Raw genomic sequence first — 12,798 nt, forward strand, 5'->3', positions numbered from 1 at the left:
TAGCACTGAACACTGGAGAGAAAGGAGGAACACTTTTATGTACTGATGACCAGATGACATGGTGGTTCACATTGAAAATACAAATGATTCTATAATCTATGTAGCTTTTCTTCTCGAGGATCGCCTGAGTACGGGCTGGGTGTGTCACATGCTGACACCATAACTAGGTTTGCGGGAGGCACATGTCATGCAGGGGGAGTGAATGTCCATTCATCACACTTATCAATCAAAAAGGATCCAGAGGTGATTCATGATGACCTACACAGTGACACAGTGAAACAGCTGTGAGAAATCGGTCCCACCCCAGGCTCAGGTACAGTTGGTCTGACACTGTTAAACTGTTAATCTTCCTCAAGATTCTAAGATGCATGTGCATATCAAGGGGAAAGAGAAGGAAAAGTTGGATGATCCAAGCTACCAGAGAGATGACGCTACAGATGGGAGGAGGGGGGCAGGGTACTTTGTAGTCCACAGTATAGAAAGGGGCCTGTATACTCACAGGGAATGGCTTGCTGAGTCTGAGTTAACAGTCCAGCCCAGGTGGAGGTGGGAGGATTGTTTCAAGAAGAACTTTATGGGACACAGGACCCAAATTGGAAGCTACAGAGCAAAAAGAAGTCGTAGTCCACTGTAGAGGATTTTAATCTCAGAACATGGTTGCTTTGGCAAGAGATCCCAACTGGAATATTAACACGACTGTAATCCAGGAGACAGAGGTAAGCAGATAAGAGTTCAAGGCCAGTCTGCTAAAGTTAGTTTGTTGAAGGAAGAATCCATGTTTGGAAGTGATGTGATGCCAGAAAAATCAGAAAAATATCTGACAGATTACGATATGCCAATCTCTGTGTCTGTGGGGGACGGCTCCAGGATATCCAAGAATCTCAAAATCTACAGATAGAGAATCAGTGTATATCTTCCAGTCATCCATGCCTGTCCTCCTTTGTGCTTTAAATCATCTCTGGGTTAAGTTAAAAACCTAACTTAAGGGAAATGCTAGGTAACAGCTGTTGTGCTATGTTGTTTCAACACCAACAAGAGCAAAGTCTGCGGAGTTGTAGATATCCTGCTGAATACTTTCTACCCACTGTTGGATGAAGCCACAGGTGCAGAGTCCAAGAGACCTACCTGACAATGTTGTTGCCTAAGCATGAGGAACTAGAATCTTGAGCTTATGCAGTGGGTCAGTTGGCAAAGGTGCTTGCTGCTGAGCCTAATAACCTGAGTTTGGTCCCTGTTGGTATAATGTTTTTGTTTTTTTTTTTTAACCCTTGTTCATTCAAATGCTGATTTCTACCCCAGACTCTCTGGTTTCAATCCGGATATTGCATTGCGATAGTCATCCTAAGCATCCTGTCTCAACTTGGTGCAAACTTTCAAATAAAGTAACCGGACACAATGTTGAGCTGGGAGGAGCCAAAGGACAGGAAAGAGGTGAGGAGCAAGAGGGCAGGAAATGAGTGGGAGGAGAAAGAGAGAGGAGAAGAGCTTGGAGATGGAGCTGGAGGAGAGATCTTGGAGGACACAGAACATGAACCAGACCTAAGATTTCACAAAAAGCAAGATAATGTGGGAAATCTAAATGTTAGGAAACTATTAGGGCTTGGAGGTTTAGGAGGGAATAAATATTGCCCAGCATTGTGTTCTAGGTTAACTAAATAAACCCAGTCTCTGTGTGGTGATTTGGGAATACAGCTGTTTAGGACTAACAGCAGCATTACTAAAAGATAATTATTAGTAAATATTAATCACTGATTACAACAGGTCCCTGAGAACTACACAGTGGAAGGAGAAAACCAAGTTATCCTCTGACCTCCTCACACATAATGTTACACATGCACATACATACACACACACACACACACACACACACACACACACACACACACACACAAATCCATTTTTTTTCTTTGTTTTTTGAGAGAGAGAGAAAGAATCTCAGCTGGCTGACTTCTAACTTGCTAGACCAGACTGGCCTTGAACTCACAGGGATCAGCCTGTCTCTGGCTTCCAAGCGCTGGGATTGAAAATGTATTCCACCATACCCTGTCACAATTTTAAAAAGTTAACATGGGAATATTTAGTTTATACCTTCAGAATCCTCATGTATCTCATGAAGTGTAGGGGACTCCCCTGAAACCAGCAACCTGGTTATTTTGGCAGCATTAAAGGGGGAAAAACGGGCAATTCTACTGTGAGGTCCCTTCTGAGCAGGGCCCCAGGTCATACTGCCCTGAGTCTCTGTCACCATGGGAACCCTGCACTAGTTCCACTGACCTGGTACAGAGATCTCTACTTCCTTCTCCTGGCCTAGAAGGATATTCTGGATGCAGCAGAACATGTTCCTTATGGAGCTGTCATTGATCATTATTGAAGACGCCACAGTGAACAGGCCTTGCTCGTCACGCTTCCTGGACTCTGATGTGGGTGGTAACTTCTCTCCTCTTGCTGTCCTCCAGTGCACCCGAGGTTCTGGGTACCATCCAGAGGAGGTGCACTCCAGGTCCCTCTCTCCATTCTCTTGAGATTTCATACTGATGTGAGGATCAGAGCCCACAGCTATTGGAGAGAAACTGGCCTTAATCCTTGGTGGTTATTCTTTGGGGGTTTTTACCATAGGACTCGAGTATATGTAGGGGGCACAGAAACCCAAGGACACTAGGCTCAGAAAATCTCAACTCTTCACTTCAAAGAAGAGTAGGGATCAACGAAATGACACAAGTGAACACCTCTTTAGAAAGATGGCACCTGAAATTACAAGCCTGTAATCCAAACCCTGGAAACACTCATGAGGGAGATAATCTTCTTTAAGTAGCCTAGGGCTACAAAGTAAGGAAAAAAAAAAAGAAAGAAAGAAAGAATAAAGGAAAGGAAAATGAAAGAAAAACGAAGGAAGGAAGAAAGGAAGGAAGGAAGGAAGGAAGGAAGGAAGGAAGGAAGGAAGAAAGAAAGGAAGGAAGGAGAGAAAGCAAACAAGCACAGGGTGACATGGATGAAAGAAAGAATAAAGGAATGACATTATTCTGAGACTGAACACACCTGACAAGTCCTGCTTCTAAACAATCATCTTCAGCCTTTGAAATGTGGGCAGATTTGCATGAACAGACATAAGAAGACAAGTGAGGTGGTGCACACCTATAATCGCAACACTTAGGGAGGTGGAGGCAGAGGAATCAGGAGTGTATGACCAGGCAAATCTCAGGTAAATAGCAAGGGCAAATCAAGCCTGGCCTACAGAAGAAAAGAAAGGAAGGAAGGAAGGAAGGAAGGAAGGAAGGAAGGAAGGAAGGAAGGAAGGAAGGAAGGAAGGAAGGAAGGAAGGAAGAAAAAGAGGAAGGAAGGGGGAAGAGAGGGAAGGAGAGAGGGAGGAAGGAAAGGAAAGGGGGGTAGAAGCGAGGGATAGAGGAAGGTGAGAGACAGGGAGGGAGGGAGGAAAGAGGGACAGCAAAACAAGATGAAAGTGTCCTTTAAGGTAAAAAGAACAGCAAAACTGAGAGGTGGACAAGGTGTCTCAGTCCAGAAGCTCCAGCACTGACAGTGGAGTCCTATTATTGGAAGAGAAGCCTGGGAAAGGAGCAGAGCACATCTTCCTCCTGATCAACAGGCAAGATTACACAGAGAAGACTGTCTCCACAGAGATGGAGTCATGTGGAGGACAGCAGATTTTCTACACTGCGATGTTCTGTTGGGGTCCTCTTTGAGGACAGGAACTTCAGCCTGTACTGCACATTTAAATGACTCCTGAGACTCCTGTTTTCTATTTCTGCCAGATTCTTTCTTCATAGTCCTAGAGGACAAAGACACATTCTACAACTTGACCCCAAAGAATTTACATAGTAGTCCAAATTCATGAACATATGTAAGAATGTGTATTTCAGGTCAAAAGGTTTTAGTATTTTTCAAATTGGGTCTTAGACTAGTGAATGAGCCACTAGAATTTAAATAAGTCTCTCTATATATATGTATTTATTTATTGAGACAGGGTTTATCTCTGTAGTCCATGCTTGCCTTGAACTTTATGTGTAGACCAGGCTAGCCTCAAACTCATAGATCCACCTACCTCTGCCACTCAAGTACTGAGAATACAGTTATGCATTACCATGCCTTGCCTAGACTTTTAGATATAATTGTCAAAATAGTGCTTTTTCCATACATACAAAAGCTGATGCTGCAAAGTATCTACTGTCATGGGCTGAGGACTAGATTTTACCAGAAACATGTTTGAATCCATATGTGGTGACACATGTCTGTTAGCGCAGAACCTGGGGTGTAGAGACTGGGGGATCAGGAGTTCAAGGGCAGATATCACAGCATTACATTGTATTTTTTTTAAATCAGCTTTTAAGGGTTATAATTGTTATGGTTACAGCTTAAAACCATATCCATACACATCACTAAAGTCAAATCCTGTCCACTCACCAGCTACTTTCAGATAGAGGAAAGCTTCTCCTTGGTCTTGTTTATCCCTGAAGAAGCACCCATACAGCCCTTCATCAAATGCTCTGATGTGGTGTATCTTTAGAGCAACGTGCCCCAAAGTGATGTTGTCCTGCACTAGGGTCACCCGCCCTTGATACTCGATCATCTGCTCTTCCTGCAGCTCCTGGCCTTCACGGTACACCATCACTGCAGGCGAGAATGTATTCCGGAACCAGCGCAGCTCTGTGTGCTCAGCACTCACACTGGGTGAGAGGTGACAAGGGAGCTGTGCGTCTTCACCCACTAAGGCCAAGATGGGCTCCAGGGGTCCAAGGACTTCAAAGTGACCTGCAAAAAGCCAAGCAGCATCAGATAGGATATGGAGATAGGAACACCATACTGACAGGAAGCCAAAAGCAAACCCCTCAAACTACTTTTAATCCTAGTCTCATGGTCCACCTGGGTCCTGTGAGGATGGGTGGGAAGTGGCATTGTGACCGTTTGCATTGGTAGAGACACGTTAACCCAGCAGTCAGTGGAAATGGGTGGGAGGAGAGAAGGGGGCCTTACCTGCATTCATCTTGGGCAGCTGCAGGACTATGAGGGTGAAAAGATACCCAAACAGCGGTTTTTGGAGAACTGCCACATACATCATTCTGAGCAGCAGGGTACAAATCAGGGTGTGCCAGGAGCTTCAGCCTAGGAGGGAAGAGTCAGGGGTAATTACAGCCTCTGGGGACCCCAATCTCCCAGTTCTCCAGCTGTCCCTCCCAAACTAAAGTGCTTTGCTCATTTGCATCTGAAATCTATTGTGCATCCTTTTTCAGAAGGATTTTGAGTTCATGATAATTGTCATCAACATCTGCCTATTCACTCTCCTAAGTTTAGTCAAATATATGTATGCATATACACACATATATATATATATATGATATATATATCAAGAGCACTAATTACTAAGAGAGACACAGGAGAAGGAAGAAGGCTGGTGTTTGTGAGATGCACTTTAAAAAAGGTAGTTCTTTCAGATACAAGAACTTGTCTTTTCCTTTTATCAATGAGTCAACCAAGAAATTCAGCGTAGGGGCACTGGTCAGCAGTTGTGAACACTGGCCAAGTCTTGCATTGTTCCCAGCTTTGGTGCCAGCACTTACGTGGTGGCTCACCATATTTGTAACTTTAATCTCAAAAGATCTAACATTTCTTTGTGGACTCTGTGGATACTGTATGAATAAGATATACAGACACATATGCAGGCAAACATTAATATACATAAAACAAAAAGTAAAAAAATAGTCAGGCAGAGTGATGCACACTTTTAATTCCAGGCATTAACTAGGTAGAGGCAGGCAGATCTCTGTGAGTTTCAGGCTAGCCTGGTCTACACAGTGAGCTTTACACCAGCCAGAACTACACAGTGAGATCCTATATCAAAAACCCCAAACCCTGACATCAGTAACTATATATACATATATATGTATGTATATACGTGATTAAATATCCAAAATAAATAGGAAGAAATTAATTCAACATAAGAAATAAACAGAAAGAAGATCTCTATTTCCAATCAGGTACAGATAAACATCTAGACTTCTCTGGGGATTTGCTTTTGAGAAGATGGGAGGCCACAGCCGTCCTGCAGCTTGCTTTACTATAAAGCAGGCAGTCCTGGAACCTGTGTCTGTCCTGATTCTTGTCCCATGGTACTGCTGAGAGACTAGGAGTCAGACTCCTGTGGCTTGGTTTTAAAGCTGGCAAATTTCCAAGGTGGCCAGCTTCTTCCTTACCCTCCTGATCTGAGATAAAAGCCAGGCAGCTTAAAAGGAAGGCCTGATAGGCTTTGTCTCCACTAGCAGGTGCCCTAATGATGAACTCAACAACTTCTAGGTTGGATCAGTACAAGGTACACAACAGTGATGGGCAAATCAACCATCCTATTCCCACCCAAACAGGAAAACACTAAGTAAGAGGAGGAAAACTCTTCAGAGACTTAAAAAACCCAGCCCTGGATTTTCCTGCTCATTTGTATGCACAACAGTGAGAACTTTATTAAGCAGGGGGGTCTGCTGGGCGGTGGTGGTACAAGCCTTTGACCCCAGCATTGAGGAAGCAGAGTCAGGAGGATCTCTGAGATCCAGGTCACCATATCTACAGAGTGAGTTCCAGGACTGGGCTACACAGAGATACCCTGTCTCAAATAATTAAATAAATAGATAGATAAATAGATAGATAGATAGATAGATAGATAGATAGATAGATAGATAGATAAATAAATAAATAAAAAGATCTTTTCTATTCAAGCTTGTCAGTGTTAATCTTTGGGCACAGCATGCATACACAATCCCTGTCTGGCCTCCCTCTTCTAGGCCCTATTTTCTTTATAAAATTCAGAGGTCCTGCCACTTCCTGCTGCAATAGCAGCAAGCAGGTCTCCATCGGCTCCTCCCTCAAGGCTATCTGATCACTATTCATAGCTAATAATAAAGAGATAAATTGCTTTCACCTTAAAAACACTCTTTTTACAATACTTTTGGATACACTGGTGGGCATGACACTCGATTATTCACACTGGAGAGCTTTAAAGGAAAGTTTCATTAACTGAGTCCATGAAATGAAAAAGCTTCAAATGTGAGGCTCAATTACTGCTGGCTCATAAACAGATCAGTGGAGCCTCTCAAGGGGTTCACAGACAAAGGACAGAAAGTATATAAAGAAATAAATTAATATTCCTGGTTTTAAAATAACTCAAGTCCACTGACAGAGAGATTTGCCTTTTCAATGACTGCTCTCAAAAAACAAACACATACATCTCATGGGATTATGGGAAAACAGCAAAGAAAAAAATGTTTAATGGATGTAACAATGCAAAGAGTTTTAGTATTGAAGGATCTGTGTGCAAATGTTAAAATTGTTGGATGTTTCCAGATGGAAAGTAAAGGGAGAAAGTTCATGCACCTGTGAGGGTCTGAATAGATGATTAAAGGTATATGAATGATAAGACTTAGAGACAAAATATATACATGATAGTAAGTTTTAAAGTGCAAAGTTTAACAAACTGAAATTAAGGCTCTATTTAAATCAGTGGATTTCTAAGGTATTAATCTATTCTTGGAAACTGTTAAAAGTACTAACTAAAGAAGCTTTACAAAACCAAAACTACAGACATGGTCTCAAAAAAAAATTAAATCTCCTTTGGTCATTTAATCTGATCACATGGGCCTGAAGAGAGATGGTTCAGTGGTTAAGAACACACTGGCTGTTCTTCCAAAGGAGACAGGCTCAGTTATGGTAACTCATAACTGTCTGTAATTCCTGTTCAGACATTCTCATACACTCAGGCAAGATACAAAAGCACATAAAAAGTTAACACAGTAAAATCAGTTTGTTTACACTTACTAACTAAAATGACAATCCCCAAATAGATTAAAACAGACAATGGTCTTTCTTATGTGTCTAAAACTTTTCATCTGTTTCTTTTTGTCAACTTAATAAAAGTTTCGTGTCTTCCAAGGGTGGTAGGTAGCTCAAGTCTTAGATCCCAGCCCTGGAAAGCTAGAGGCAGGAAGATCTCTGAGTTCAAGGACTGCCTGGTCTACACAGGGATCTTCAAACCAGTCAGAGCTACATAGAGACCCTGTCTACAAACAAACAAACAAACAAACAAACAACAAAGTTCATGTCTTTCATAGCATTCCCTAAATTCTGAAAGACAAGCCATAACTGAGCATTACTCAAAAACTAAATCCACAGTCTGGTGTTGTGGTACACACCTTTAAACCCAGCACTGAGAGGCAGAGGCAGGTGGACCTCTGAATTGAAGGCTTGGGGGCTTTGCTGAATTAGGTTGAAGTCTGACATCTCTGGATAGCCATTTATTCCCTCTCAGTCTATGCCAGTGGACTCTCTTTTCTCAGTGAAGCCCTAAAAACCCACCCTTCTCCCAATATGGGTGACCCAGGTCTTGTAGGAAGCATCACACAGCTCTCAGGGCAGATTACAAGCCAGACCCTTTCCTGAGAAGGAAACCAGATCCAGCAGCACCTAGTAACTCCTAGAAATGCCCCACCCTGCTAAGGATGGTCTTAGGCAGGGACCTTCAACTGTACTTGGAGATTTCCCCCTCACTTTGGGATAATTAAGTACTGTATTTTCCTTCTCATGAGAGGACCATCCTCCTGCATGGGAAATGAGGCACTGTACTATTCATTGCACGTAAATTAAGTATCTCTGATCTGATTCCCTTCCACTGCCCAAGGTTCATAAATCCCTGAGTTCAAATAAACGTGCTGACTGGCTTCCTCATACCATCAGCCTTCTGTCATGACTACTGGAGACTCATATTTTATCCCCCACTGCCCAGTCTCACCAGGCCTGCCCTCCAGCCTGCTGGGCCCATGTCTCAGCTGCAAGCTAACCAGGCATGGGCTTCCACCAGCACCTCTGCCTTGCTCAGCACAGCAGCCCAACCAAGAGCTGTAAGGCTTTGATATCACCATAGGCTTTGGAATGCCCGAGCTTCCATTGGCACCGGCTATGTCATTCTAAAAGACCTAACTGTAACACCCTATGGAAAACCTTCTCCACTCTGGCCTAGCACATGGGTCTCATGCTATCTGCCCGAGAGAAATGTAATCCCAGTTGTCCTTCTGGATCCCTGCCAAAGGGAGTAGGACAAAGCCCAGCCTGGTCTACAGAGCAAGTTCTAGGGCAGCAAGGCCTACGAAGAGAAACTTCGTCTTAAAAAACCAACCAACCAACCAACTGACCAAAAAAAAAAAAAAAGAAAGAAAGAAAGAAAAAGAAAGGAGAAAGGAGAAAGGATTGAAAGGATTAACTGCTTAGGAACAATTCACACTTTGAAAATTAAATAAAAACAGGCCTGGGAAAGACTCTACCCAGCAGTGTATCAAAGCAGATGCTGAGACTCATAACCAAACCTTTGGCAGAGTGCAGGGAATCATATGAAAGAAGGGGGAGTTAGTAGGACCTGGAGAGGACAAAAGCTCCACAAGAACCAAATATATCTGGGCACAGGGGTCTTTTCTGAGACTGTATCTCCAATCAAGGCCCATGTATGGCTATAACATAGAACCCCTGCTCAGATGTAGCTCATGGTAGCTCAGTATCCAGGTGGGTACTCTAGTAAGGGGAACAGGGACTATTTCTGATATGAACTCAATGCCTGGCTCTTGGAACCCTTCCCCCTCCCGAGGGAGGAGCAGCCTTGCTAGGCCACAGAGGTGGACTTTGAAGCCAGCCCTAAAGATACCTGATAAGCTAGGGTGGGATGGAAGGGGAGGAGGACCTCTCCTTTCAGTGGACATGGAAAGGGACATGGCGGGGATGAAGGAGGGAGGGTGGGGTTGGAAGGGAATGAGGGAGCAGGCTATAGCTGGAATACAGAGTTAATAGACTGTAACCTTCCCACCCCACACACAAAATAAGTTAGAATGTAATAAATACATCTTAAGGATATTTTCAACACATGTTGATGCACTGACGACAGCCCTTTATGACTTTTTGGATGCTTTCTAAGAGGTAACTCAGACATTTCAAGTTCTTTTTGCTCCTTTCAGTGATGACTAGGTTCTAAGAAAGTCCAGCTGACAGGTCTCAGCACCTGGCTGTCTTCCTGGAGCTCCACAGGTCTGCACCAAGCCTTCCCCGCCGCCTCCCACGCGAGCCCTCAGCCCTCTGGCTGACCTCCCCAATCCAGCCGCCAGGCAAGACCCTCATCCCCGCGGCCTGGCTGTCACTTTCTCACTCACCTGCTGCGATCCATAACGCACCGCTCGGGCTCTGAGAACTTCAGGCTCAACCTTCTCCCATGGCTGAGAATGTTCCACTCTGGCTGAGTCCGCTCCAGCAAGCTTCCTGCCCAAGTGCTGAAGCCCTGAATCAGCATCGCCATTGGCTAAACCGCTGTGTGAGACCGCCTCTGCATGGGTTTAGTTTGCGGGATTGGCTGAAACAAACTCAACTAGTCTTTGAAATCAGGTTACAAGGGGGGGGGGGGGGGACCCAATAGATATTTTTTAGCAGGGCGAACTTAAAGTTGATTTGGAGGAAAAGAAACTGCCAACACATGTCTGTGACACTCCTCTTTGGTCAAAGTGTTCCTTGATTGACTGAAGTGTGTTTTTGTTTTGTTGTTTTGTTTTGTTTTGTTTTGAAGAACATAATCACATAGCACCTGGAACCTATAGCCCGGATTTTATCTCTGCCTTAAAACTTCCTCCCTGATTTCCCCACATATATTTGGTAAATTCATAGATTTATGACTGTCTTTTGTTCCACAATCATAAAAGTTCATGTAAGACGCTCCATAGTGCCATTGGGGCTTAACGCCTTTCCAGCACTCCGGAAAGATGAATGCCCCTCCCTCCTCACTGAGGAGGATTGAATTTAAAGATACAGGAAGTGGTTCCTTTGATCCTGGTCAATCCTGACATGGGGAGGTCTCTGTGGCTCAACAGGTGGCTTCCAATTGGGATGGAGTGGGGAGTGGTGACTAGCTGCGGTCCTGGCTGACACTGCCCTGACCTCCCTGGGAGGTGGCCTGCCAGCCTAGACTGAATGCCTTGTCTGTGGAGGCCAGATAGCCCTGAGCGTTCTGGTATTTGCAGAGGGGCTGCGGTGAGTCAGTCTTTAGCCCTTGACTGTAAAGAAAGGCTGAGACACCATGTAGGAAAAGCGAGTAGATAAATGACATCTGCACAGTGCCACTGAGTGCCCAGGGCAGCAGCTGTGTGCAGAAGTGGGGAGGGTGCAGGGCTGAGGCTGAAGAAAGTACTTGGAACCTTTTTGTCCTCTAGCTATTCCTGAGGCTTGCTCCCCAACTTTAAAACTCTGACCTTTCACACGGATGCTAGGGGTCTTGACCTACTTTGATAAATATACTTTTAAAATAATATTAAGCTTAACATTACAATAATTATTAAATTGCAGTGAATTCAATACACTACACTCTGTGTAAGACTAAGGTGCCAGTTCACCCTCGGTCCCCTCTAGCCTCTTACCATGAACTGCACAATGGCCAGGATTGCCTCTCACCTGCTCACTGGGGTACTGAAGCTTAGCTGTCATTACCCCAGGGGCACCTGAGCCTAGCTGGCTCATCATGGGCTTTTCCCATTGGACAAATGACCTTCTCATCTCAGTTCCAGGTCAGGGTGTGGTGTAGAGTGGACATCTTCTGCCCTGGGTGAAAGGGTGTCGTCAATTCTTAAAGCCCCACATTTTTATGGTGTGGGCTTCACCACAGCTCTGACTTCTCCCATCTCTTGGTTCCTGTTTTCTCTGTGACTGCCATTTGTAGATTCCCCTGGCTCTCAAAAAACCTTTTTCTTATCTCCATATGCCCCACTTCTCTCACCCTAAGCCCACAGCATCTCGTGACATTGAAAAAAATGTCAAAAGGTGATAACACATTTGTTGGAGTTTTGTCTAATAATTATTGGCCCTCAAAATTTGGTTACTGCCTGCCGGATACATCCATTCTTGTTTCTGTAAACCTGTCTAAAACAATATACCTGATTGGTTCATTAAATGGCCTACACCTAGGCAGCACAGAATGGGGTAGGCATGGCTAAGGTTCCCAGGCTTTTGAGGGTGGAAGAATCATGAGACTCATGGGAGACAGACAGGCAGGAAGAAGCAGGACACCACAATGGGTTAGCTGGAGAAGAAACCCCATGGGGCTGGGAGGAAGGACTCCAATAATGGCATGAAAAGGCCCAGATAAGGAATAAAAGCAAGTGTTTGTAAGGTTATGGTTGGAAGATAGGAGGGTTAAGGAAGAGGGCATTGGATAGGGGCTGGGACATGGATGGTGAGGTGATGCAGGCAGCCTAGGCAGGAATTTCTGCCTTGCCCAATTGTAAAGTCTAACAGGTGTCTGTGTCTTCTTATCTGTGATAGCGGATTAAATAGTACTGCCGTGATCATCATAGGGCTAATAATAAATAAGATATAGCCTAACACCTTTTATTTACAACACATTTTTTTTTTTTTTTTGGTTTTTGTTTTTGTCTTCTGCCACCATCTAAATGCACTAAATTTCTAATGTGCTTTTTTTTTTTTTCTCACTTTTCTGGATATCTCCCTTGCCCTTGGATATCATATGAGTTGAGAAACAGTTTACTGAGAGACACTGTGCTGGGATCTGAGGTGAGAATCAAGGCCAGCAACTGGAAGAGGCTTTTGATGTGACTTGAGGGTTAGTCATACAACAAGAAGAAATGGATACAAAATTCCAGCAGGAAGAAATGAATGGAGATGGGAGCTGATGGCCTTCAGTGCTTGCTTTTTACCGGTTGAACTGATACCCTAGAATTGTCTGCATTGTTGTGCAGCCTGGGGCTTGTGTTATTTTTACAGAAA

At 44.1% G+C, this 12,798-nt stretch overlaps 1 protein-coding gene and 1 pseudogene across 3 annotated transcripts in view; both read right to left on the bottom strand.

Annotated features, from left to right (window-relative positions):
• LOC129682246 (butyrophilin subfamily 1 member A1-like) overlaps positions 1-10,287 on the bottom strand; it is a 34,859-nt gene extending 24,572 nt beyond the window's left edge. For 2 of the 3 annotated variants that reach the window (XM_055614504.1, XM_055614506.1), the window contains exons 1-2: positions 10,185-10,287; positions 4,987-5,115 (exon numbers count right to left, since the gene is read on the bottom strand). In XM_055614504.1, the coding sequence (XP_055470479.1) occupies positions 4,987-5,071 (85 nt within the window). In that variant the 5' untranslated portion in view covers positions 5,072-5,115; positions 10,185-10,287. Of the gene's footprint in view, positions 1-2,274; positions 2,557-4,416; positions 4,765-4,986; positions 5,116-10,184 lie in introns of all 3 variants that reach the window. The other variant, XM_055614505.1, reaches the window with a different exon arrangement.
• Positions 143-237, bottom strand: LOC129682266 (small nucleolar RNA U13; annotated as a pseudogene).
• Positions 10,288-12,798: the final 2,511 nt, after the last annotated feature.

This window comes from Psammomys obesus, unplaced genomic scaffold, assembly GCF_907164565.1.
Source record: "Psammomys obesus unplaced genomic scaffold, mPsaObe1.curated_primary_1811, whole genome shotgun sequence".
Taxonomy (NCBI): domain Eukaryota; kingdom Metazoa; phylum Chordata; class Mammalia; order Rodentia; family Muridae; genus Psammomys; species Psammomys obesus.